Here is a 25965-nt window from a genome sequence, read left to right on the forward strand (position 1 = left end):
TAGTGGATCCACCTGTCACTGGAGACTTTGGATCAATATGAAGAACTGCTCCGGTTACTTTGTGTATCGGCTGTGGCCGACAGCCTGGAGTAACGCTGTGTTCTGTACAGGTAGGTCACCGTTCCCCAGTCACACAGCAGTGTGGTAGTTGTGGGGAAATTCTGGGACGTCCTGACTCACCAACACACACCACGGGCTGAGTTTTCCAGTCGGCTGCCCTGCCCGTGGTCTGTGATCACCTTTCCCGTATCCGCCTTCACACCGGGGTCAGAATGAAACTGCCCAGTCTGACCTGTGACAGAGATCATAGAACACAGAACAGTACAGCACAGCACAGGCCCTTCGGCCCACAATGCTGTGTCAGCTGCCGGGAGAGAGTCTACCCATCCCCTGGAGTGAGGGAGGATGAGGCTGACAGGAAGTGGAGGGAGTAAGGGGAGGGTGGAGTGAGGCTGACAGGAAATGGAGGGAGCAGCGGTGAGAGTGAGGGGAGGGGGGGAGTGAGGCTGACAGGAAATGGAGGGAGCAGCGGTGAGAGTGAGGGGAGGGTGGAGTGAGGATGACAGGAAATGGTGGGAGCAGTGGTGAGAGTGAGGGGAGGGTGGAGTGAGGCTGACAGGAAATGGAGGGAGTGAGGGGTGAGAGTGAGGGGAGGGTGGAGTGAGGCTGATAGGAAATGGAGGGAGCAGTGGTGAAAGTGAGGGGAGAGTGGAGTGAGGCTGACAGGAAATGCAGGGAGCAGTGGTGAGAGTGAGGGGAGGGTGGAGTGAGGCTGACAGGAGATGGAGGGAGTGAGGGGTGAGAGTGAGGGGAGGGTGGAGTGAGGCTGACAGGAAATGGAGGGAGTGAGGGGTGAGAGTGAGGGGAGGGTGGAGTGAGGCTGATAGGAAATGGAGGGAGCAGTGGTGAAAGTGAGGGGAGAGTGGAGTGAGGCTGACAGGAAATGCAGGGAGCAGTGGTGAGAGTGAGGGGAGGGTGGAGTGAGGCTGACAGGAGATGGAGGGAGTGAGGGGTGAGAGTGAGGGGAGGGTGGAGTGAGGCTGACAGGAAATGGAGGTTGTAGTGGTGAGTGTGAGCGGAGGGTGGAGTGAGGCTGACAGGAGATGGAGGGAGTGAGGGGTGAGAGTGAGGGGAGGGTGGAGTGAGGCTGACAGGAAATGGAGGGAGCAGTGGTGAGAGTGAGGGGATGGTGGAGTGAGGCTGACAGGAAATGGAGGGAGCAGTGGCGAGAGTGAGGGGAGGTGGAGTGAGGCTGACAGGAATTGGAGGGAGTGAGGGGTGAGTGAGTGGAGGGTGGAGTGAGGCTGACAGGAAATGGAGGGAGCAGTGGTGAGAGTGAGGGGAGGGTGGAGTGAGGCTGACAGGAGATGGAGGGAGTGAGGGGTGAGAGTGAGGGGAGGGTGGAGTGAGGCTGACAGGAAATGGAGGGAGCAGTGGTGAGTGTGAGCGGAGGGTGGAGTGAGGCTGACAGGAAATGGAGGTAGTAGTGGTGAGTGTGAGCGGAGGGTGGAGTGAGGCTGACAGGAGATGGAGGGAGTGAGGGGTGAGAGTGAGGGGAGGGTGGAGTGAGGCTGACAGGAAATGGAGGGAGCAGTGGTGAGAGTGAGGGGAGGGTGGAGTGAGGCTGACAGGAAATGGAGGGAGCAGTGGCGAGAGTGAGGGGATGGTGGAGTGAGCCTGACAGGAATTGGAGGGAGTGAGGGGAGGGTGGAGTGAGCCTGACAGGAAATGGAGGGAGCAGTGGCGAGAGTGAGGGGATGGTGGAGTGAGCCTGACAGGAATTGGAGGGAGTGAGGGGTGAGTGAGTGGAGGTTGGAGTGAGGCTGACAGGAAATCGAGGGAGGGATGGGAGAGGTGTGGGGAAGGAAGGGAGGGGCAGAGGGGACGAAGAGGGGGTAAGAGGGAGAGGCCTGATTTTATCTGCTCCGATCGCCGATACATAAATCACAAAACGTTGTTTAAAGTTTCTCCAGTTCCCCAACAAATGAAGTGTCGGTGGCGACTGCAGCCCCTCCATTTGTAAAACTGTTAGCAAACAACAAAACAACACAAACTGTTTTTCCCGATTATCTTCGATTCTCCCGTAGAAAACGTATTATCTATGGAAAGAACAAGCAAATCCCTTCAGGTTCGGCACGCCACCCTGTTAAATGTCACACTTGTGATGTTGTGCTGCAGTGGTGTGAGTGCTTGCTGACTGTCTCCGGTTATATTGAGGTCGTAATGTTTATGGGTTCATTGCCATTCAGAAATGTGATGGCGGAGGGGATGAAGCTGTTCCTGAAACATTACGTCTGCCTTCAGGCTCCTCATGGTGGTAGCAATGAGAAGAAAGCACGTCCTGGGTTTGAGGATCCTTGATGATGGATGCCACCTTTCTGAGCCTTTGCTTTCTGAGGGTGTGCTCTTGATCAATGTAAAAAACAGCCAAATTAAATCCATTTTTTAGATATATAAGCCCACTCCCGCAGTGGAGCATCGGCCATCAGGAGCAGCTGAACAGAGTCTCCCATCCTGGGTCAGTCGTTCACTTTATCATCAGGTGTAGCCCTTCTTCTGGATGTGTCCTTCATCTCCCGGGAATGAGATGTCTGGAGCTTCTGTTACCGTTCATGAAGCTGTAGGTTTTTACGGGATGTTAGCCCGATGCCAACCCTCCTCCTTTCACTGCTGGGCTTGGGACCATCCATAGCAGAGTTATTCACAAGAACCGATAAACATATATGAACCATATAACAATTACAGCACGGAAACAGGCCATCTCATCCCTTCTAGTCCGTGCCGAAAGCTTACTCTCACCTAGGCCCATTGACCTGCTTTCAGTCCATAAGCCTCCATTCTTTTCCTGTCCATATACCTATCCAATTTTATTTTAAATGAACCTGCCTCTACCACTTCTACTGGAAACTCGTTCCACACATCTACCGCTCTCTGAGTAAAGAAATTCCCCCTCGTGTTACCCCTAAACTTTTGCCCCCTGTGGTGCACTACATATACCTGTCTGGACACGCCTGAGGAGGGAGAGAGGTGTGGAACAGGCTGAGGCTGAGGGAGTCAGGGAGAGACCGAGGTGAGGGGGAGGAACTGATAGGCTGAGGGGAGGCAGTGACAGGGAGGGATGGAGGAAACGGTGAGACAGGGAGCGCCCGAGGGGAAGGGGAGATGGGGAGAGGCCGAGGGGACAGTGAGACCGGTGTTGTATTCCCGGGGTTTCTAATAACGAAACATATTCTGGAAGAATAGAATTTCATTGACAACAGCAGCAAAACCACACGAGTCTCACAGGGCCAGGCTTCTCGATGTTTCTCGATCTTTCTCAGATTTCTGCACATGCTCAGAACTCTCTCCAATCACGGTCTGACACGTGACATCTCCACCCCAGGGAGCGCCCGAGGTGTGGGGGAGGGGGAGGGGCAGAGTGGTGGGAGGGAGAGGGGAGAGGGAAAGAGGGAGGGGCAGAGGGGAGAGGGAGATGGTGAGGGTCTGAGGGGAGGGGGAGACGGGGAGATGCCGAGGGGAAGGGGAGACGGGGAGAGATTAGTGAAAGGGACACTCCAACTGGGGGAAGGAAGGAGTGACTGACCGGAGAGTGATTCAGACAGAGAGAGGGACACGTGACAAGATGGATTTGGCCGACAAGGGTTGGAGGTATTAAACAGGAAATTAGAGGGGATCAGAGACAAGTGATCCGAGTCTGGGTTTGACCATCACCCCAGCAGGGTCTGCGAGCTCCGGTACAGATTCCCAGTCGGACACAACTCAGGAAATCCGGATATCAGTGACTGGAGAGCCTGATTCGGGTTTGACCAACCCCACCACCCCCCCCCCCCCCCCAGCAAGGTCTGAGAGCTCGGGTAACTGTGGTGGGGATCATTGAAGGGAACGATCTTTCTCTCCTTCAGCCCCAAATATTCTCCTGGGCTTTGACTGAGAGTAGTGACCGGTCACAGACATTCACCAGGGAGAGTTGCTGAACAGGGACTGGATGGTTTTGGTATCTCTTCAGATCAGAGACCTCCTTTCCAAATTGTTGTCCCAGTGGCTACCCATTCCAATTCAACTCCCCATTCCCATTCCCACGTGTCTGTCCAAGGACTCCTGCACTCACCTGATGAGGTCAGAATCAGGATGGAGGGGTAACACCTCACATTCCTTCTGGGTAGCCTCCATCCTGATGACATAAACATTGATTTCTGTAATTTCCAGTAATTTCTACCCCTACCACTTCTCTCGATTTCCATCCCCACTCCGGCTCCCATCTTGGTCCTTCTCTTCTCCTCACCTGTCCATCATCTCCCTCTGTTCCCCCTCCTCCAATCCTCCACCCTTGTCTCAAATCCTTCTCCTCACATCCCCCTCTCTCGGCATTCACTCTGTCTGCATCACTCTCTTTTCAGTCCATCCCTCCCTCCAGTTGATCCCTCTCCCTCTCACTGATCTCTCTGCCCAACTCTCCTCAAACAGTCATCACTCTCTTTTCACTCGCCTCATTCCTCCCACTCCAGCATCCCACCTCTCTCCCCATCCCTCTCTCAAGTGTGTTTTCACCCATTTCCTTCTGTCCATGTACTGAATTACTCAAATCCCACTCCGGTCGTTTCTGTGTCTCATCATTCACCGTGTAACTCCTCACAGTCAATCCTCACTTACTCTCTGTGATCATCCTCCCCTCCCACCTCCATCACTCCTCCCCTTTCTCTGTGTCCACCCCTCTCTGCCCTATCGTGTTTGAGCGGTGGACTGACAGGCTGGATTGCGTGTGTCTGTACACTGCCGGGAGACAGTACCATCGACTGCTGGACATTGTCTCTCAGGGACTTGGACTGTGTATGATTTCCTTTTCAAGTGAAGATGCTTCTTTGCTCGATATTTTGAACTCTGTTACTCAGTGTTTTTGAATGTTTGCTTGCTATTTTGAATGTTTTGTACCCTGTCCCCAGAGGAATGCGGTCTCGTTCGGCTGTATCCATGTATGGTTTGAATGATAATTAACCTTAATTTGATTTGATTTGTAGAGCTATTGTGATAGGCAAATCACAGTGGGTCCAGGTCCTCGCTCTGGCACGAGTTGATTCTCATCATGAGTAATTCAGTACGTGGACAGCAGAAAATGGGTGAGAGGGATGGAGAGAGAAGTGCAATGTGGGAGATGTGAGGAGAGGGATTTGAGAGACAAAGGTAGAGATATTAAAGAGCAAAGGAGAGGGGAGTGTGTGTATTTCAGAGGACAGATTTAACCTGGACTTGAGCCTCCTGTTCCTGCCATTGAGTTCCTTCCTGATTGAATGTAAAACTTGTTTACTACTTTACCCTTCCATTGTATCTTTACTTATTGCAGAACCTCTGTCGGACACAACTCAGGAACGCCAGGGATCGGTGACCGGAGAGCCTGGTCCAGGGTTGACCACCAGCCCAGCAGGGTCTGTGAGCTCAGGTACAGATTCCCAGTCAGACACAACTTGGGAAGCCCAGGAAACAATGACAGGAGAGCCTGGTCTGGGTTTGACCACCAGCCTAGCAGGGTCTCTGAGCTCAGTTATTCATGATGGGGTTTGTGAGGGTCAATGAATAGAATGATCTTTCCCTCCTTTAGTCCTCGATATTCATCTGGACTTTGTCTGAGAGACGTGTCCACTCACAGAAATTTTGGGAGGGAGAGGTGGTGAATGGTGACTAGATGGTTTTGGTTTCTTTTCAAATCAGAGACCTCTTTGTTAAATTCTTGTTCTGGTGGCTACCCAATTTAATTCTCCTTACCATTCCCTTCTGATATGACTGTCCACGGCCTCCTCTGACTTGATGAGACCACCCCCAGGTTTGAAGAGCAACACCTCATAGTCTGTCAGGGTCACCACCAACCTGATGGCATGAATATCGATTTCTCTTACATCCTGTAAATTCTTCTCCCTCCCACTTCCCTCTTTTTCCACTCCCATTCTAGCTCTCCTCTTAGCCCTTCCCCTCTCCTCATCTGCCCATCTCCTCCCTCTGGTCCCCCTCCTCCATCTATTTAATCCATTGTCCACTGTCCTGTCTCTTTGGATTTCACCTGCTTCATTCCTTTACCTCTTCCACATATCACCTCCCAGCTTCTCGCATCAACCTGATCACACACCCAGATATCTTCTCACTGCCTGGCTTCACCTATCACCTGCCAGCTTGTACACTCTCCACCTTCTTATTCGGGCTTCTGCCCCCTTCCTTTCCAGTCCTGAAGAAGTAACTTGGCCCAAAACTTCGACTGTTTATTCTCCTCCAGAGATGCTGATGGACCTTCAGCATTTTCTGTGCATTGTTCTGTATTCACAGCAGACATACACAGACATACAGACAGACACAGCTTACCCATTTTCGCTACCTCATTAAAGCAACCAGCACCCCGGACATTCTCTCATCTCCCCTCCCATCGGGCAGTAGATACAGAAGTCTGAAATGACGTACCACCAGGCTCAAGGAGAGCATCTACCCCCACTGTCATCAGACTCTTGAACAGACATCTTGTACGATAAGAGGATCTGTCCTGGGACCAGTATGTAAGTGTCATTACAAAGAAGGCATGGCAGCTCCTCTACTTCCTGAGAAGTTTGCACAGATTCAGTCTGTCACCTAAAGCTTTGACCAACTTCTATAGATGTGTGGTGGAGAGTATTTCTGACTGGTTGCATGACAGCCTGGTATGGAAACACCAATGCCCAAGATCAGAACAGTAGTGGATGCAGCCCAGTCCATCACAGGAAAAGCCCTCCCCACCATTAAACACATCTGCAAGCAGCATCCATCATCAAGGACCCCACCATCCAGTCCATGCTCTCTTCTTACAGCTGCCATCGGGAAGGAGGTACAGGAGCCTTAGCTCCCACACGACCCTTCATCAGTCTCCTGAACCAGTGTTGATAATGTCAATATTAATCTCAGTTTCTTAAAAACCCCTAATATATCTGAATCTACCACCACCCCTGGCAAGACGTCCATGTGCCCACCACTCTCTGTGTGTAAAAAAAAAGAAAAAACTTAGCTTTGAAAATTATGGCCCCTGGTATTAGCCACATCCGTCCTGGGGGAGAAATAGCTGGCTGTCCATTCAATCCATTCCTCGTCCCATCCTTCATACCTTTATCAAGTCCCCTCTCATCCTCCTTCACTCCAGTGATAAAAGCCTGAGCACACTCTCGAAAGCTTCCACATCCTTCCCATAATGAGGTGAGCAGAACCACCCAACCCAGTCTGCCCTGACACACATGGGGAGCAGGGAAACATCGTAAAGGCCACGGTGGGGAGTGAGGGAATGGGGAAGAGTGAAGGCGAGTGGAGGGGTGGGAGGGGAAAGATTGGGGTGGAGGGAAGACCATGGGGAGAGGAAGGAGGGTGGGTAGGAGACATCAGGGGAAGGGAAATTGGAGGGAGGCCAGAGGTGGTGGATGGGATTAAGGTCTGGTGTGTGGGATGAAGTGAGGTGATTGCAGGTGTGTGTGGGGGGGGGGGAGTCATTCCCTTCTGGACTGGAGGAGGGATGCAGAGAGGGGAGAGTAGTGGAGGAGGGATGCTGGGACTGGACTGGATGAGCAGGGATGCTGAGTGGGGACTGGAGTGGAGGAGGGATGTTGAGAAGGGATGGAAGTGGAGGAGAGATGTTGAGACGGGACTGGTCTGGAGGAGGGATGCTGAAACGGGACTGGACTGGAGGAGGGATGTTGAGAGGGGAGTGGAGGAGGGATGCTGAGAGAGGACTGGACTGGAGGAGGGATGCTGAGACGGGACTGGACTGGAGGAGGGATGTTGAGACGGGTCGGGACTGGAGGAGGGATGCTGAGACAGGAATGGACGAGCAGGGATGCTGAGAGGAGACTGGAGTGGAGGAGGGATGCTGGGAGGGGAGTGGACTGCAGGAGGGATGTTGAGAGGGGGCTGGAGTGGAGGGGTGATTTTGAGAGAGGGCTATGGATAGTTGCGGGTTGTGGAAATTTCCAGATCTTTCCATCCAAATTCCATATTGCCATGCCTTGGAAATATATTGCTGCTCCTTCAGTGTCACTGGGTCAAAACCCTGGAACTCCGGATCATCATTGTGGGTGTCCCCACACATCAAGGATTGCAACAGGCCAAGGACAGGCCACCATCACCACCTTCTCAAGGGAACCTCTGGAGGGGCAGTTCAACACTGGCTCAGCCTCTGAAACTCACGCCCCTTCGAGGAATAAAAATAAATATTGTTGCCCGGGGGTTGCTGAGGGTGGAAGTGCAGATGGGGGTTGTGGTTGGCAGAGAAAGAGGATGGGGAACGTGAGCTGTACATTAACACTGAACACCGTTGTGTTCCTCAGTCACAGACTCCGCACTCGGTGATCCGTGTGGAACCCGCACCATCCTGGATCAGCCCTGGAGGAGCACGGATTGTTCCCACACTGAGTGTACCCATGGACAATGGATGAGTGATGGACATCTTGAAGTGGGATGGTACAGATTTAACAGGTAAAGTGAGAAGATAATCACTGAGAAACTGGACACAGAAGGGGAATGTAAACAGGGGAACAAGGGGTGTGTGAATGGGAAATGCAGGGAGACCGGGATCATCAGTGACTACACTGAGATGGGGAGTAAATACAGGGAGAAGGGAGATCCCATATTCTTGGGGTAGAGACAAGGGAGAGGTACAACAGAGAGGGAATTCCCAGGTTTGGGGGGTTATTGACCAGAGACAGGGTACGGACAGAGTGAGTGTAATTTCCCATGTCTCCCTGAGTGAATAAACTCCCTCAGATCAGGGACTGACTCTCTGATTGTTGTTTCAGTTCCGGAGGATGGAAGATTCCCGAGACGGTCGTACCACAGTATCACTGCTCCGGGGTGTACCCAGGCTGGTTAAACGGTAGGGTCAGAGTTTACATCAATGAGGCTTGTTTATTTTTGGGGAGTGTCAGACTGATGACCCGGATCTCTTCAGATAGGTTTCAGTGAGATCCCCCAGTCGTTTCAATGAGTTTCATGGGAGGCTCATTCAGAAGATGATGGTGCTGCTGTGGGGAGGGTGGGGTGGAGAGGGAGAGGGCAGCAGCTCAGTGCTGACTGAGGCCGGACCGGACCATGGGTTGTGAACCACTGATTTACAGTGGGTCCTGATTCACATTCCCCGCTGTACTGTGGGACCGGGTACATTTTACAGTGTTTATAAATCTCATTCCAGGTCCCCATCCCAGCGTGGGAGAGGGGGAGGTGACCAGGACCGTCTGCTTCACTGTGAGTGAAAACACCTGTTACTGGAGACGGGAGATCGGGTTGAAAAACTGCTCCGGTTACTTTGTGTATCGGCTGTGGCCGACACCCGTGGGTACCGCTGTGTACTGTACAGGTAGGTCACTGTTCCCCCATGACACAGCAGTGTGGTAGTTGTGGGGAAATTCTGGGACGTCCTGAGTCACCAACACACACCACGGGCTGAGTTTTCCAGTGGGCTGCCCTGCCCGTGGTCTGTGATCACCTTTCCCGTATCCCCCTTCACACCGGGCTCAGAATGAAACTGCCCAGTCTGACCTGTGACAGAGATCATAAAACACAGAACAGTACAGCACAGCACAGGCCCTTCGGCCCACAATGTTGAGAAGACACACTCTGAAATCAGTCTAACCCTCCCCTTTACTTTTATTGCCACCAACAATTGATACTAGAGCGTCCAGTCATCACAGCGATACTTGATTCTGTGCTTTGCACTCCCTGAAGTACAAATCGAAGTAAATACATACTTCTACAAAGCCCTCCATGTTTCTGTCATCCAGGGACCTATGAGTGTGTTAAACACCCCGAATGTATCTGTCTATACCACCACCCTTTGCAGCCTGTTCCACACACCCACCACTCTCCACGTAAAGAACTTTACCTCTGACATCCACCCTCTACTTTCCTCCAGTCACTTTAAAATTACACCCCCTGCTTTTAGTTACTTCTTTCCAGGGAAAAAAGTTTGGCTGTCTGCACGATCTATGCCTCTTACCATCTTGTACACCTCCATCACGTCACCTCCCATCCTTCTTCACTCCAAAGGGAAAAGTCCTCACTCACTCAACCTCTCCTGACAAGACCTGCTCTCTAATCCAGACATCGTCGTGGTAAATCTATTCTGCATTCTCTCTAAATCTTCCACATCTTTGCTACAATGCGGTGACTTGAGTCCCTGTATCCACCCCCCCCCCCCGGCTGCCCTGTTACACATGGTGATCACATGAACATCACAAGGGAGGGGGGCGTTGAAGAGAATGGAGGGGTGAGAGGGGAATGACCGGGGTGGAGGGAGGTGGGAAAGTGGAGAGGAGGGAGAGTGAAGGGAGGGAGGAAAACGAGAACAATAGAGGGAGATTGTAGGTGGGGATGGGAGAGAGGTCTGGGATACAAGATGGAGACTGGAGGGAGGAGGAGTGCTGAGAGGGAGCTGTAGACAGTTGTGGGGATGGTGGGGGGAGAAACAATGGATGCAGGATGGTCCACAGCTCAGGAATTGGTGGTGGGATCATCTAAGGGAACGCTGATCCCCATGGTCAGTCCCAGAATTTCATCCCGACCCGTAGCGATGAAGGAGGAGACAGGCGTTCGAACATTCCAGAGGTCTGATCAGCGCAGGGAGCAGAGCACTGCAAATGAAATAAAAGTCCAGAAGTGGCAAACGGGGCAGCCATTGTTGGGAGTAGGTCAGCGATGAGGGTAGGAGTTGTCAGGCTTTGATAAGAAGAGGCTGAGGCCAAAGAAACAGGTTAAACGATCTGGTCTTTGTTACCCATCGTACAGTGCAGGCAGGGTGGCAGATATGATAGTGGAATAGAAAGATAGTAATCTAGAAATCCTGCAGCACAATACGGGCCCTTTGCCTACAAAGCGGTGCCGAACATGTCCTTACCTTAGAACTACCTAGGATTACCCATAGCCTCTATTTTTCTAAGCTCCATGTACCTATCCAGGAGTCTCTTAAAATACCCTATCGTATCCGCCTCCACAACCGTCACTGGTAGCCCATTCCACACACTCACCACTCTCTGTGTAAAAAAAAACTTACCCATGACATCTTCTTTGTACCTACTTCCAAGTACCTTAAAACTATGCCCTCTCGTGCTAGTCATTTCAGCCCTGGGAAAAACCTGCTGACTATCCACACGATCAATGCCTCTCATCATCTTATACACCTTTATCAGGTCACTACTCATCCTCCGTCACTCCAAGGAGAAAAGGCCGAGTTCGCTCAACCTATTCTCATAAGGCACGCTCCCCAATCCAGGCAACATCCTTGTAAATCTCCTCTGCACCCTTTCTATGACTTCCACATCCTTCCTGTAGTGAGGTGACCAGAATTGAGCACAGTACTCTAAATGGGGTCTGAGCAGGGTCCTATATAGCTGCAAGATTACCTCTCGGCTTGTAAATTCAATTCCACGATTGATGAATTCAATACCCCATACACCTTCTTAACCTCAGAGTCAACCCGCGCAGCTGATTTGAGCATCCTGCGGACTCGGACGCCAAGAACCCTCTAATCCTCCACACTGCCAAGAGTCTTACCATTAATAACATATTCTGCCATCATATTTCACCTACCGAAATGAACAACTTCACACTTATCTGGGTTGAACTCCATCTGCCACTTCTCAGCCCAGATTGGCATCTTGTCCCGCTGTAACCTCTGACAGTCCTCCACCCTATCCACAACACCTCCACCCTTTGTGGCATCAGCAAATTTACTAACCCATCCCTCCACTTCCCCATCCAGGACATTTATAAAAATCACAAAGAGTAAGGGTCCCAGAACAGATCCCTGAGGCACACCACTGGTCACCGACCTCCATGTAGAATATGACCCGTCTACAACCACTCTTTGCCTTCTTTTAGCAAGCTATCTCTGGATCCACAAAGCAATGTCCACTTGGATCCCATGCCTCCTTATGTTCTCAGTAAGCCTTGGATGTGGTAACTTATCAAATGCCTTGCTAAAATCCATATACCCTACATCTATGGCTCTACCTTCTTCAATGTCACATCTTAATAAAGTTCAATCTGCTCGTAAGGCACGACCTGCCTTTAACAAAGCCATGCTGACTATTCATAACCATATAATGCCTCTCCAAATGTTCTTAAATTCTGCCTCACAGGATCTTCTCCATCAACTTACCAACCACTAAAGTAAGACTCACTGTTCTATAATTTCCTGGGCTATTGATACTCCCTTTCTTGAATAAGGGAGCAACATCCACAACCCTCCCATCTTCTGGAACCTCTCCTGTCCTCATTGATGATGCAAGTTCATTGCCAGAGGCTCAGCAATCTCCTCCCTTGTTTCCCACAGTAGCCTCGGGTACATCCTGTCCGGTCCCAGTGACTTACCCAACTTGATGCTTTCCAAAGCCTTCAGCACATCCTCGTCCTTAATATCTACATGCTCAAGCTTTTAAGTCCACTGCAAATCATCCCTACAGTCACCAAGATCCTCTTCCATAGTGAATACTGCAGCTAAGAATTCATTAAGTACCCGGCCATCTCCTCCAGTTCCATATACACTTTCCCACTGTCACACTTGATTTGTCCTATTCTCTTATGTCTTATCCTCTTGGTCTTCACATACTTGTAGAATGCCTTGGGGTTTTCCTTATTCCTATTGGCCAAGAGCTTCTCATGGCCCCTTCTGGCCCTCCTAATTTCATGCTTAAACTCCTCCCTGCAGGCCTTATGGTCTTCTAGATCTCTATCATTACCTAGGTTTTTGAACGCTTCATAAGCTCTTCTTTTTGACTAGATTTACATCAGCCTTTGTACACCACGGTTCCTGTACCCTACCATCCTTTCCCTGTCTCATTGGAATGTACCTCTGCAGAATTCCACGCAAATATCCCCTGAATGTTTGCCATATTTCTGCTGTTTATTTCCCTGAGAACATCTGTTCCCAATTTATGCTTCCAAGTCCTTCCGGATAGCCTCATATTTCCCTGTACTCCAATTAAACACTTTCCTAACTTGTTTGTTCCTATCCCTCTCCAGTGCTATGGTAAAGGAGATAGAATTGTGATAACCATCTCCAAAATGCTTTCCCAGTGAGAGACCTGACACCTGACCAGGTTCATTTCCCAATACCAGATGAAGAACTCTTGTAGGCTTATCTACATATTGTGTCAAGAAACCTGCCTGAAAACAGATAACAAACTCTATCCCATCTAAACCACTCACTCTAGGGAGATGCCAATCAATATTTGGGAAATTGAAATCTCCCACCACAACAATCTGTCTCTGTATCTGCTCCCCGATGTCTCTATTACTATTGGATGGTCTATAAAAAAGCACCCAGTAGAGCTATTGACTCCTTCCTGTCCCTAACGTCCTCCCACAGACACTCCATAGACAATCCCTCCATGACTTCCTCCCTTTCTGCAGCCGTGACACTATCTCTGATCAGCAGTGCCACGCTCCCACCTCTTTTTCTTCCCTCCCTGTTCTTTCGGAAACATCTAAAGCCCGGCACTTGAAGTAGCTATTCCTACCCCTGCACCATCCAAGTTTCTGTAATGGCCACAACATCATAGATCCATGTACTGATCCACGCTGTAAGCTCATTCACTTTATTCATAACACTCCTCGCATTAAAATAGACACATCTCAAACCATCTGTCTGAGCACATCCCTTCTCTATCACCTGCCTATCCTCCCTTTTGCACTGTATCCAAACTTTCTCTATTTGTGACCCAACCTCCCTTTCCTCCGTCACTTCAGTTTGGTTCCCACACCCCGGCAATTCTATTTTATCTCTCCCCCGCAGAGCCTTTGCAAACCCACCTGCCAGGATATTTGTCCCCGTCAGATTCAAGTGCAACCCGTTCTTTTTATACGGGTCACACCTGCCCCAAAAGAGGTCCCAATGATCCAGAAATCTGAATCCTTGCCCCCTGCTCCAAACTCTCAGCCACACTTTTATCCTCCATCCCATTCCATTCCTATACTCACTGTCACGTGGCACAGGCAGTAATCTGGAGATAACTACCTGTGAGGCCCTGCTTCTCAAATTCCTTCCTATCTCCCTGTGGTCTGTTTTCAGGACCTCCTCCCTTTTCCTGCCTATATCGTTGGTACCAATATGGACCACAACCTCCGGCTGTTCTCCTTCCCACTTAAATGTATCGTGGATGCAATCAGAAACATCCTGGATCCTGGCACCTGGGAGGCAAACTACAATCCGCGTTTCTTTTCTGTGTGCACAGATTCACCTATGTGACCCCCTAACTATAGAGTCCCCTATCACTGCCGCCATCCTCTTCCTTTCCCTACCCTTCTGAGCCACAGAGCCAGACTCTGCCCCAGAGGCGTGACCACTGTTGCCTCCTCCAGGTCGGCCGTCTCCTCCAGCAGTACTCAAACAGCAGTACTTATTCTTAAGGGGGACCACCACAGGGGTACTCTCTAGCATCTGCCTCTTGCCCATCCCTCTCGTGACTGTTACCCACTTCTCTGTCTCCCGAGGCCCTGGAGTGACTACCTGCCTATAGCTCCTCTCTATGGTCCCCCTGTAGGATGTGGGAATTCCTGGAACCGGATAGTCTCCCTGATGACTGCAGCCGATTCCAGCTCCTGAAAGACCCCATAAAGGAGCTGGAGCTGGAGATGGTTGAACTCAGGAATACCCAGCAGGCAGAACAATTGATAGATACGACTTGTGAACAGGTGTTAGACCCAGAGTGCAGAATTCGGGGAGCAGATGGGTGAACACCGAGAGAGGTAAAGGGAGAAGGAAGTCAGTGTAGAGTGCCCCTGGGGGCCATTCCCCTCAGCAACAGGTAGCATACTGCTGGGGGGGGGGGGGGGGGTGACCTGTCTGGGCAAGGCAGCAGCAGCCAGATCAATAGCACTGTGGTCAGCTCTGAACTTCAGAAGGGGAGGGTGAAGTCAGGCAGAGCAATAGTCACAGTGGACTCGATAGTTCAGGGGACAGACAGGAGATTCTGTGGCAGGAAAAGAGACACCAGGATAGTTTGTTGCTTCCTGGGTGCTGGGGTCCAGGATGTCTCTGAGCGATTGCAGAATATTCTGGGAGGGGAGGGTGAGCAGCTGGAGGTCGTGGTACATGTTGGTACCAATGAGATAGGAGAGGGATTGAGGTCATGCACAGTAAGTTTAGGGAGTTAGGAAGGAGGCTGAAAAGCAGGACCTCCACGGTGGTAATCTCGGGATTACTCCTGTTGCCACGAGCTCGAGAAGGTCAGAACAGGAAGATAGTGCAGATGGCTGTGGAGTTGGTGTAGGAGGCAGGGTTTCGAGTTCTTGGATCTTTGGAACCTTTTCTGGGGAAGGGGTGACCTGTACAGTGGGACGGGTTGCACCTAAACTGGAGGGGAACCAGTATCCTGGGAGGGAGGTTTGCTAATGCTATTGGGGAGGTTTTGAACTAATGAAGAGGCAAAGGATGGGGTGGTTGGTGTACAAGTAATGACAGCTTGTTGGGAATGTTTGAGAAGGATAGATGATACACTCAGCCAGATGGGGGGGCTTCTTCACACAGAGAGTGATGGGTGTGTGGAATGAGCTGCCAGATGAAGTGGTGAATGCGGGCTCACTTTTAACATTTAAGAAAAACTTTGACAGGTTTATGGATGAGAGGTGTATGGAGGGATATGGACCAGGTGTAGGTCAGTGGGATTAGGCAGAAAAATGATTTGGCACAGCCAAGAAGGGCCAAAAGGCCTGTTTCTGTGCTATAATGTTCTGTGGTTCTATGGAAAGCTAGAAGAGGCCATGAGAAGGCCTTGGTGAGCAGGATTAAGGAAAACCCCAAGGCATTCTACAAGAATGTGAAGAGCAAGAGGATGAGCCGTGGGAGAATAGGACCAGTCAGGAGCGTTAGTGGAAACGTGCATGGAGCCGGAGTAGATAGCGGAGGAACATAATAAATACTTTACCTCAGCATTCATTAGTGAAAAGGACCTTGGCAATTATGGGATGACTTACAGCAGACTGAAACACTTGAGCATATAGGCATTAAAAAAGCGAATGTGCGGGAGCTTTTGAAATATATTAATTTAGATAAATCGCCGGGACCAGGCAAGATATACCCCAGATTACAGAGAAAGCGAGACAGGATTGCTGAGCCTCTGGTGAAGATATTTGCATTGTCAATAGGGATGGTAGAAGTACTAGAGGGTCGGAAGGTTGGAAACATTGTTCCCTTGTTCAAGAAGGGGAGGAGAGATAACCCAGGAAATTATACACCAGTGAGTCTTACTTCAGTGGTGGGCAAGTTGTTGGAGAAGATCCCGAGAGGCAGGATTTATGTGTGTGTTGTCTTTACGACAGTTATTTAGTTTATAATATTTTCGCTTAGTAATTCATTTGTTAGTATTTTCTAGATAGAATTAGAAGCGTTTAAAGTATATTCATTGCATGTAAAATATATCGGTATGCGATGACGTCACATCCGGTTTTGCCGCGTCTTGTGGGAAAATACCGGTTTGAAATTAACGTGAGGGTGGGGGCTCACCACGAGGCACACCTGATCAGAAGTTGTATTGCAAGCATTAGAAATCAGAGTGAGAGCAACGCTGTAAGTTAATAGATAATCGATATATTGAACTAAGATGTTAACGCCAATCCTGTTAAAAGTAACGACGGTCGATAATGTTTATGTTTTCGTTAGTTAAAGAGTTGCGGATAGTTTGCATTGAAGTGTATTTAAAGTAGTCAATGGCGCAGGTAAACTCTGCCTGTATACTGCATCTTAGTGTAATGTAGTTATAGTCACCTTTACAAGTATTTACAATTGAAATGTGATATTAAGAAAGGAACAAATACTGTATCAATCTTGTATTGTTTTATTAACAGTTTTCACCATATGTTAATGTGAAGAGTGAACAGTAAATGGTTAAACTTATTGGGACCTGGTTTTCATTGACCGTGGTTTATCTCGACGTTGAATTCGGCGTTCGACGTTCCCGAAGGAGAACGTTACAATGTGCATTTGGAGAGACATAACCTCATTAGGCATAGTCAGCATGGCTTTGTCAAAGGCAGGTCATGTCTTACAAGCCTGATTGAATTTTATTGTCGATGTAACATAACACATTGATGAAGGTCGAGCAGTGGATATAGTGTATCTGGATTTCATGAGCATATTTGATAAGGTTCCCAATGCAAGCTCCTTTAGAAAATATGGAGGCATGGGATCCAAGGAGATTTTGCTTTGTGGATCCAGAATGGCTTGTCCATCGAAGGCAAAATGTGGTTGTAGATGCTTCGTTTTCTGCATGGAGGATGGTGACCAGTGATGTTCCACCGGAACACCTGTTCACTCACCCACACACAGTCTCACTCCTCGTTTCACTGATCACCTCCCAGCTTCTCTCATCATCCTGTTCACTCACCCACACACAGTCTCACTCTTTTGGTCTCACTGATCACCTCCCAGCTTCTCTCATCATCCTGTTGACTCACCCACACGCAGTCTCACTCTTTTGGTTTCACTGATCACCTCCCAGCTTCTCTCATCATCCTGTTCACTCACCCACACACAGTCGCACTCTTTTGGTCTCACTGATCACCTCCCAGCTTCTGTCATCATCCTGGTCACTCACCCACACACAGTCTCATTCTTTTGGTTTCACTAATCAGGTCCCAGCTTCTCTCATCATCCTGTTCACTCACCTACACACAGTCTCACTCTTTTGGTTTCAATGATCACCTCCCAGCTTCTCTCATCATCCTGTTCACTCACCCACACACAGTGTCACTCTTTTGGACTCACTGATCACCTCCCAGCTTCTCTCATCATCCTGTTCACTCACCCACACACGGTCTCACTCTTTTGGTCTCACTGATCACCTCCCAGCTTCTCACATCATCCTGTTCACTCACCCACACGCAGTCTCACTCTTTTGGACTCACTGATCACCTCCCAGCTTCTCTCATCATCCTGTTCACTCACCCACACACAGTCTCACTCTTTTGGTCTCACTGATCACCTCCCAACTTCTCTCATCATCCTGTTCACTCACCCACACACAGTCTCACTCTTTTGGACTCACTGATCACCTCCCAGCTTCTCTCATCATCCTGTTCACTCACCCACACACAGTCTCACTCTTTTGGTCTCACTGATCACCTCCCAGCTTCTCTCATCATCCTGTTCACTCACCCACACAGTCTCACTCTTTTGGACTCACTGATCACCTCCCAGCCTCTCTCATCATCCTGTTCACTCACCCACACACAGTCTCACTCTTTTGGTTTCATTGATCACCTCCCAGCTTCTCTCATCATCCTGTTCACTCACCCACACACAGTCTCAAACTTTTGGTTTCACTGATCACCTCCCAGCTTCTCTCATCATCCTGTTCACTCACCCACACAGTCTCACTCTTTGAGATTCACTGATCACCTCCCAGCTTCTCTCATCATCCTGTTCACTCACCCACACGCAGTCTCACTCTTTTGGTTTCACTGATCACCTCCCAGCTTCTCTCATCATCCTGTTCACGCAACCACACACAGTCTCACTCTTTTGGTTTCACTGATCACCTCCCAGCTTCTCTCATCATCCTGTTCACTCAACCACACACAGTCTCACTCTTTTGGTTTCACTGATCACCTCCCAGCTTCTCACATCATCCTGGTCACTCACCCACACACAGTCTCACTCTTTTGGACTCACTGATCACCTCCCAGCTTCTCTCATCATCCTGTTCACTCACCCACACACAGTCTCACTCTTTTGGTTTCACTGATCACCTCCCAGCTTCTCACATCATCCTGTTCACTCACCCACACACAGTCTCACTCTTTTGGACTCACTGATCACCTCCCAGCTTCTCTCATCGTCCTGTTCACTCACCCACACACAGTCTCACTCTTTTGGTTTCACTGATCACCTCCCAGCTTCTCTCATCATCCTGTTCACTCACCCACACACAGTCTCACTCTTTTGGACTCACTGATCACCTACCAGCTTCTCTCATCATCCTGGTCACTCACCCACACAGTCTCACACTTTTGGTTTCACTGATCACCTCCCAGCTTCTCTCATCATCCTGTTCACTCACCCACACACAGTCGCACTCTTTTGGTCTCACTGATCACCTCCCAGCTTCTGTCATCATCCTGGTCACTCACCCACACACAGTCTCATTCTTTTGGTTTCACTGATCAGGTCCCAGCTTCTCTCATCATCCTGTTCACTCACCTACACACAGTCTCACTCTTTTGGTTTCAATGATCACCTCCCAGCTTCTCTCATCATCCTGTTCACTCACCCACACACAGTGTCACTCTTTTGGACTCACTGATCACCTCCCAGCTTCTCTCATCATCCTGTTCACTCACCCACACACGGTCTCACTCTTTTGGTCTCACTGATCACCTCCCAGCTTCTCACATCATCCTGTTCACTCACCCACACGCAGTCTCACTCTTTTGGACTCACTGATCACCTCCCAGCTTCTCTCATCATCCTGTTCACTCACCCACAAACAGTCTCACTCTTTTGGTCTCACTGATCACCTCCCAACTTCTCTCATCATCCTGTTCACTCACCCACACACAGTCTCACTCTTTTGGACTCACTGATCACCTCCCAGCTTCTCTCATCATCCTGTTCACTCACCCACACACAGTCTCACTCTTTTGGTCTCACTGATCACCTCCCAGCTTCTCTCATCATCCTGTTCACTCACCCACACAGTCTCACTCTTTTGGACTCACTGATCACCTCCCAGCCTCTCTCATCATCCTGTTCACTCACCCACACACAGTCTCACTCTTTTGGTTTCATTGATCACCTCCCAGCCTCTCTCATCATCCTGTTCACTCACCCACACACAGTCTCACACTTTTGGTTTCACTGATCACCTCCCAGCTTCTCACATCATCCTGTTCACTCACCCACACACAGTCTCACTCTTTTGGTTTCACTGATCACCTCCCAGCTTCTCTCATCATCCTGTTCACTCACCCACACACAGTCTCACTCTTTTGGTCTCACTGATCACCTCCCAGCTTCTCTCATCATCCTGTTCACTCACCCACACAGTCTCACTCTTTGAGATTCACTGATCACCTCCCAGCTTCTCTCATCATCCTGTTCACTCACCCACACGCAGTCTCACTCTTTTGGTTTCACTGATCACCTCCCAGCTTCTCTTATCATCCTGTTCACTCAACCACACACAGTCTCACTCTTTTGGTTTCACTGATCACCTCCCAGCTTCTCTCATCATCCTGTTCACTCAACCACACACAGTCTCACTCTTTTGGTTTCACTGATCACCTCCCAGCTTCTCACATCATCCTGGTCACTCACCCACACACAGTCTCACTCTTTTGGACTCACTGATCACCTCCCAGCCTCTCTCATCATCCTGTTCACTCACCCACACACAGTCTCACTCTTTTGGTTTCACTGATCACCTCCCAGCTTCTCACATCATCCTGTTCACTCACCCACACACAGTCTCACTCTTTTGGACTCACTGATCACCTCCCAGCTTCTCTCATCGTCCTGTTCACTCACCCACACACAGTCTCACTCTTTTGGTTTCACTGATCACCTCCCAGCTTCTCTCATCATCCTGTTCACTCACCCACACACAGTCTCACTCTTTTGGACTCACTGATCACCTCCCAGCTTCTCTCATCATCCTGGTCACTCACCCACACAGTCTCACACTTTTGGTTTCACTGATCACCTCCCAGCTTCTCTCATCATCCTGTTCACTCACCCACACACAGTCTCACTCTTTTCGTTTCATATGTCACTCCCTGCTTCTGTCATCATCCTGTTCACTCACCCACACACAGTCTCACTCTTTTATTTTCACTGATCACCTACCAGCTTGTCCACTGTCCACCTTCTTATTGTGGCTTCTGCCCCCTTCCCTTCCAGTCCTGATGAAGTGTCTCAGCCCAAAACATCGTCTGTTTATTCTTCTCCAGAGGTGCTCGCCTGGCCTTCTGAGTTCCTTCAGCATTTTGTCTGTTTGTCTGATTTTCAACATCTGCAGAATTCCTCGTCTGGACAAATTATTGTCCCTGTTGTGTTGTTTATGCTCTGTCCATTTCCCATGTCTCTGTTACTTTGTTCCAGACCTGGAGTTTTCTACACTGGAACAGTCTACAGGATTGACTACTACAGAGCACACCCAGGAACTGTCCTCTGTCCCAGCGGGAGACACATCCTCAGGTACCAAGTCTCATGTCAGTCTGTGTTCATTTAGTCTCAACAATTGGAGAACCTGCCTGGATTTGACCACCACCCCAGCAGATTCTTCAAGCTCAAAAGCAGAACCCCAGCCAGGCACAACTCAGGAACTCCAGGGATCAAAGAATGGAGAAACTGGCTCATGTTTGACCACCACCTCAGCAGGGTCTGTTAACTCAGGTATCAGTGATGGGGTCATGTTCACTTCTTCAGTCCTCCATACTCATCTGGGCTCTGACTGAGAGTAGTGACTGGTCACAGACATTCACGAGGGAGAGTTACTTTACAGAAACGGGATGATTTTGGTATCTCTTCAGATCAGAGACCTCCTTTTCAAATTGTTGTCCCAGTGGCTACCCATTTCAACTCGATTTCCATTCCCATTCCCACGTGTCTGTCCAAGGTCTCCACATGATGAGGTCAATCTCAGAATGGAATGGCAACACCTCATATTGTGATTCTGTAGCATCCAAACTGACGGCATGAACATTGATTTCTCTAACTTCCGGCAATTTATGCCCCGACTAATTCCCTCTCTTTCTATCTCTTTTTGGCTCACTCCTTCACCCTTCTCTTCTGCTCACCTGCCCATCATCTCCCTCTGATCCCCCTCCTCTATTCCTTTACTTTCTTGTCCACTGTCCTCTCTCTTTGGATTACTCCTCCTGCAGCCCTTTACCTTTTCCACATATCACCTCCCAGCTTCTCAAATCAACCCTCCCTCACCCACCCACCTTCCCACTCACCTGGCTTCACCTATCACCTGCCAGCTATACTCCTCCCCTCCTCTTTATTCTGGCTTCTTCCCCCTTCCTCTCCAGTGCTGATGAATGTTCTCAGCCCAAAACATTCACTGTTTATTCCCCTCCAGAGACGCAGCCTTACCTGTTGAGTTCTTCCAGCATTTCATGTGTGTTGCTCTGGATTTTCAGCATCTGCAGAATCTCTCATCTTTATGAATTATTGTCCCTGTTTAATCTCTGCCTCTCTCCCATGTCTCTGTTACTTTGTTCCAGACCTGGAGGCTTCCACAATGGATCAATCCAATGGATCATCTACAGGTCAACCCACCGCATCACCATCCTCTACCTCAGCGGGAGAGAGATCCTCAGGTATTAGATCTTGTGTCCATCGTGGTCTCTCAGTCTGTCGCTCTGTGATGTCGAACTTCTCATAGACCGATTCAGCTGCTGGATGTGCGTCGTAACGGGCAGCCAATGAGTTTTCAATTATTCCTTCCCTCCCGTCTGTGTGAAATTTCTGCTGTGTGCTTTGTTGTGGTGATGAATATAAAACACAAAATAATTGATGGTTTCAGTATTCCGCCCCTTCAAGTCAATATTTAGTAGATGTAATTTCGGCAGTAAGTACAGGCTTGAGTCTGTGTGGATAGGTCTCCATTAGCTTTGCACATCTGGAGACTGTGATTTTTCACCATTCTTTACAAAACTGCTCAAGCTCTGTCAGATTGCATGGTGATTGTGAGTGAACAGTCCTTTTCAAGGCCAGCCACAAATGCTCAATTGGATTGAGGTCTGGACTCTGACTGGGCCTCTCCAGGACATTAACCTTGTTGTTTTTAGTCCATTGCTGTGCAGCTTTGGCTTTATGCTTGGGGTCATTGTCTTGCTGGAAAACAAATCTTCTCCCAAGTCGCAGTACTTTTGCCCACTGTGTCAGGTTTTCCTCCAGGATTTCCCAGTCTTTTGCTGCATTCATTCTACCTGCTACCTTCACAAGCCTTCCAGGGCCTGCTGGAGTGAAGCATCCCCACAGCATGATGCAGCCACCACCGTGCTTCACGGTAGGGATGGTGTGTTTTTGGTGATGTGCGGTGTTTGGCTTACACCGTCATAGCATTTAGTCAGACGGCCAAAAAGAATTTTGTTTTCTTCAGACCATAGAACTTTCTTCCACCAGACTTTGGAGTCTCCCATAGGCCTTCTGCCAGTGTTCATTGAGTTTTTTCAGCATTGGCTTTCTCTTTGCCACTGTCCCATAAAGCTGCGACTGGTGAAACACACGGGCAAGAGTTGTTGTGTGAGCAATCTTTCCCAGCTCAGTTACTGAAGCTGTAACTCCTCCAGAGTTGTCATTGGCCTCTTGGTGGGTCACTCTCTAGTCCCCTTCTTGCACAGTCACTCAGTTGTTGAGAAGAGACAGCTCGAGGCAGATTTCCACTTCCTGTTGATTGACATAACTGTATTCCGAGGGGTATTCTGTGATTTGGAAATTTTCTTGTTTCCATCTCCTGGCTTGTGCTTTCCAATAACCTTTTTGTGGCATTTCAGGAGACAGTAATGTAGGGGATCAGAGGTTTGATTTGTTAGACTCGTGATGTTTAATGGGTTCTTATGAACTGGTACCTTCCATTCTCTGCAGCCAGGTTCATCCTGACCAGCTTTTCAATATCTTTTCTGTAATCACTCGCACGTCCCCACCCACCCTGTCACTCCTCACAGATCCCCACTCAGACACAACTCAGGAACCCCTGGGAGCAGCGACGGGAGAACCTGGTCCGGGTTTGACCACCACCCCAGAAGGATCTACAAGCTCAGGTATCCGTGGTGGGGATCACTGAATGGAATGTTGTTCCCCAGGGCCAGTCCCTAAAATTCATCCCGTGTCACATTCTCCGTGTGATCACAAGTCTTCACTCCTCGTTAACACACTACACCCAATACCAGGAGCTCTAATCTTCTGTCCCAATGACCGTGTGCTGCTCTAATCTTACATGTGGATGTAACTGACATCATTTTCCATGTCCATAAAACTGTCCAATGCAGGTAACTGGGAAATCTCACATTCCATGTCTCTGTCTCTCACTCTGGATTCATCCATCTTTCTCTTTCTTTTCTCACTACCACTTTCCACCCCACTCACTGTCTGCCCCTCCCTCGTTTTCTGCCTCTCTTCACTACCTGTGCACACTCTCTCCCTGACCCCACCCCTGCCCTTTTCTCACACACTCCCTGTCCCTGTCTAAACGGATATTGACATAGATATTTGATGAGGATGTGGGGAGGAATCAAGGTGTGCAAGGGTGTGCAATGGGGGAGAGGAGATTGCACGATCGAAGGGACGGAGACGAGGGAGCACATCCTGTGAGCAGCACTTGACCTGACAGTGACACCATGTTGACACTGGGCTGTTTTGTTCAGGAGTTCGCATGTGGATTAACGTGCAGCTGACATCGAGTGGAAACGTGAGTGAGGATGAAGTGTGGAAAGCCATTCGACGAAAGGTGAGTGAACTCCCTCCCAGTCTCTCAGTTCTTAATCCCTCTCCTTTCCCAACTCTCCCTCTCAGTCACAGCTCTGCCTCCCGTCTCGATGCCTCTCTCCTCCCGTCACTCCTTCAACTCCCCATACCTCTGCAGTCATTCATCTTTAATCCTCTCTGACCGCAGCTCCAGGAGATGTTCGGTGATCCAAATCTTCAGATCAAGCTTGCACGGTTCAGGGCAGAACCTCCGGAGGAGTGAGGGAGTGATCTGTCAACGAGTGAAGGAGTCTGCAGTTCCATCTCCCTGACGCTTTACACCCTCTCCCTTACTCCAGCCTGCCTTTAGACAAGTATACGGCTCACAGAGGGTTAATCCCAGGAGAGCCTAAGATGTTGCTACACTCTGCTGATTCCCCAGTGTGCCGCAGCCTGCGAGCTTTTAGTTGATCACATTGTGAAGTACGATCCCATTGAGTAGTGACGCCAGAAGCCCAGAACTGAGAGTGAGCACACAGACCCGGCCTGTTCCAGGAGGAGCAGATCCTCCGAATGATGAGATCAATCACAGAACATCCCGGGTACGGTCCCCGTAAACACCGACACCCCTCACTACAGGACCGGGTCGGTGTGAGACGTCACACACCTTCCACAGTGTACGGTCCGTAAACACCGACACCACTCACTACAGGACTGGGTCGATGTGAGACGTCACACACCTTCCACAGTGTACGGTCCGTAAACACCGACACCCCTCACTACAGGACCAGGTCGGTGTGAGACACACACACCTTCCACAGTGTACGGTCCGTAAACACCGACACCCCTCACTACAGGACTGGGTCGGTGTGAGACGTCACACACCTTCCACAGTGTATGGTCCGTAAACACCGACACCCCTCACTACAGGACTGGGTCAGTGTGAAACACACATGTGGGTTTACAATAAAATGGGAAAATTAGCTGATGCTGGGCTTCATTGCATAAATATATCATCAATAATTTGTTGTAACTGATTGAACTGAACTTATGTGTGAAATAATGAATCGATTTTTGATAAAACTGCAGAACCGTGAAGACATCATGGTCTGTGGATGTAGTGAGGAAGATCCCTGATCTCCAGAGGTACTGAGGAAAGTATCCTGTGCACCTTTGCAGACATCTGTGTACACTCGCAGAGCACAGGACAATCCTGCACATTCCCACCCGATCAGCACGACACCCGACACATCCATCTGACACCCTCCCGATCTCCATCTCGCACTCCGACACTCCCTCTAATGCTCTCTTGGTCTCCATCTCTCCCTCAGACACACTGTAATTCTCCATCTCCCTCTGATGCACTTTTCTTTCTCCATCTCTCTCGCTAACACACTCTTGTTCTCCACCCCTCCCTCTGACACACTCTCATTCCCTACCTCCCTTGCTCTCTGACTCCACCTCTCTCTCTCTCTCTCTTCTCTCTGATACTGTTTTATTCCATCTCTCGCTCTCTCTGATACACTCTCATTTCCATTTCTGACATCGAGCAAGTCAGTCGATCTCTA

General features: G+C 49.6%; 1 protein-coding gene across 1 annotated transcript; it reads left to right on the forward strand.

Moving 5' to 3' along the window:
* Positions 1-25965, forward strand: LOC132389025 (pancreatic secretory granule membrane major glycoprotein GP2-like). Its single transcript, XM_059961438.1, has 9 exons — positions 1-110; positions 5339-5434; positions 8322-8469; positions 8790-8866; positions 9182-9346; positions 21083-21178; positions 22213-22308; positions 24358-24440; positions 24606-25965. Exons 1-9 carry the CDS (start codon positions 38-40, stop codon positions 24678-24680), a joined length of 909 nt encoding a protein of 302 aa, XP_059817421.1. The 5' UTR covers positions 1-37; the 3' UTR covers positions 24681-25965.

This window comes from Hypanus sabinus, unplaced genomic scaffold (assembly GCF_030144855.1).
Source record: "Hypanus sabinus isolate sHypSab1 unplaced genomic scaffold, sHypSab1.hap1 scaffold_462, whole genome shotgun sequence".
In the NCBI taxonomy this organism is placed as follows: Eukaryota; Metazoa; Chordata; class Chondrichthyes; order Myliobatiformes; family Dasyatidae; genus Hypanus; species Hypanus sabinus.

Bases quoted from the DNA above. Each gene is read 5' to 3' on its own strand.
- LOC132389025 (XM_059961438.1), top strand. From the start codon at position 38: ATGAAGAACTGCTCCGGTTACTTTGTGTATCGGCTGTGGCCGACAGCC. The intron at 8,867-9,181 runs GTAGGGTCAGAG...ATCTCATTCCAG, and splicing joins GTACCCAGGCTGGTTAAACG to GTCCCCATCCCAGCGTGGGA. The intron at 21,179-22,212 runs GTACCAAGTCTC...ACTTTGTTCCAG, and splicing joins AGCGGGAGACACATCCTCAG to ACCTGGAGGCTTCCACAATG.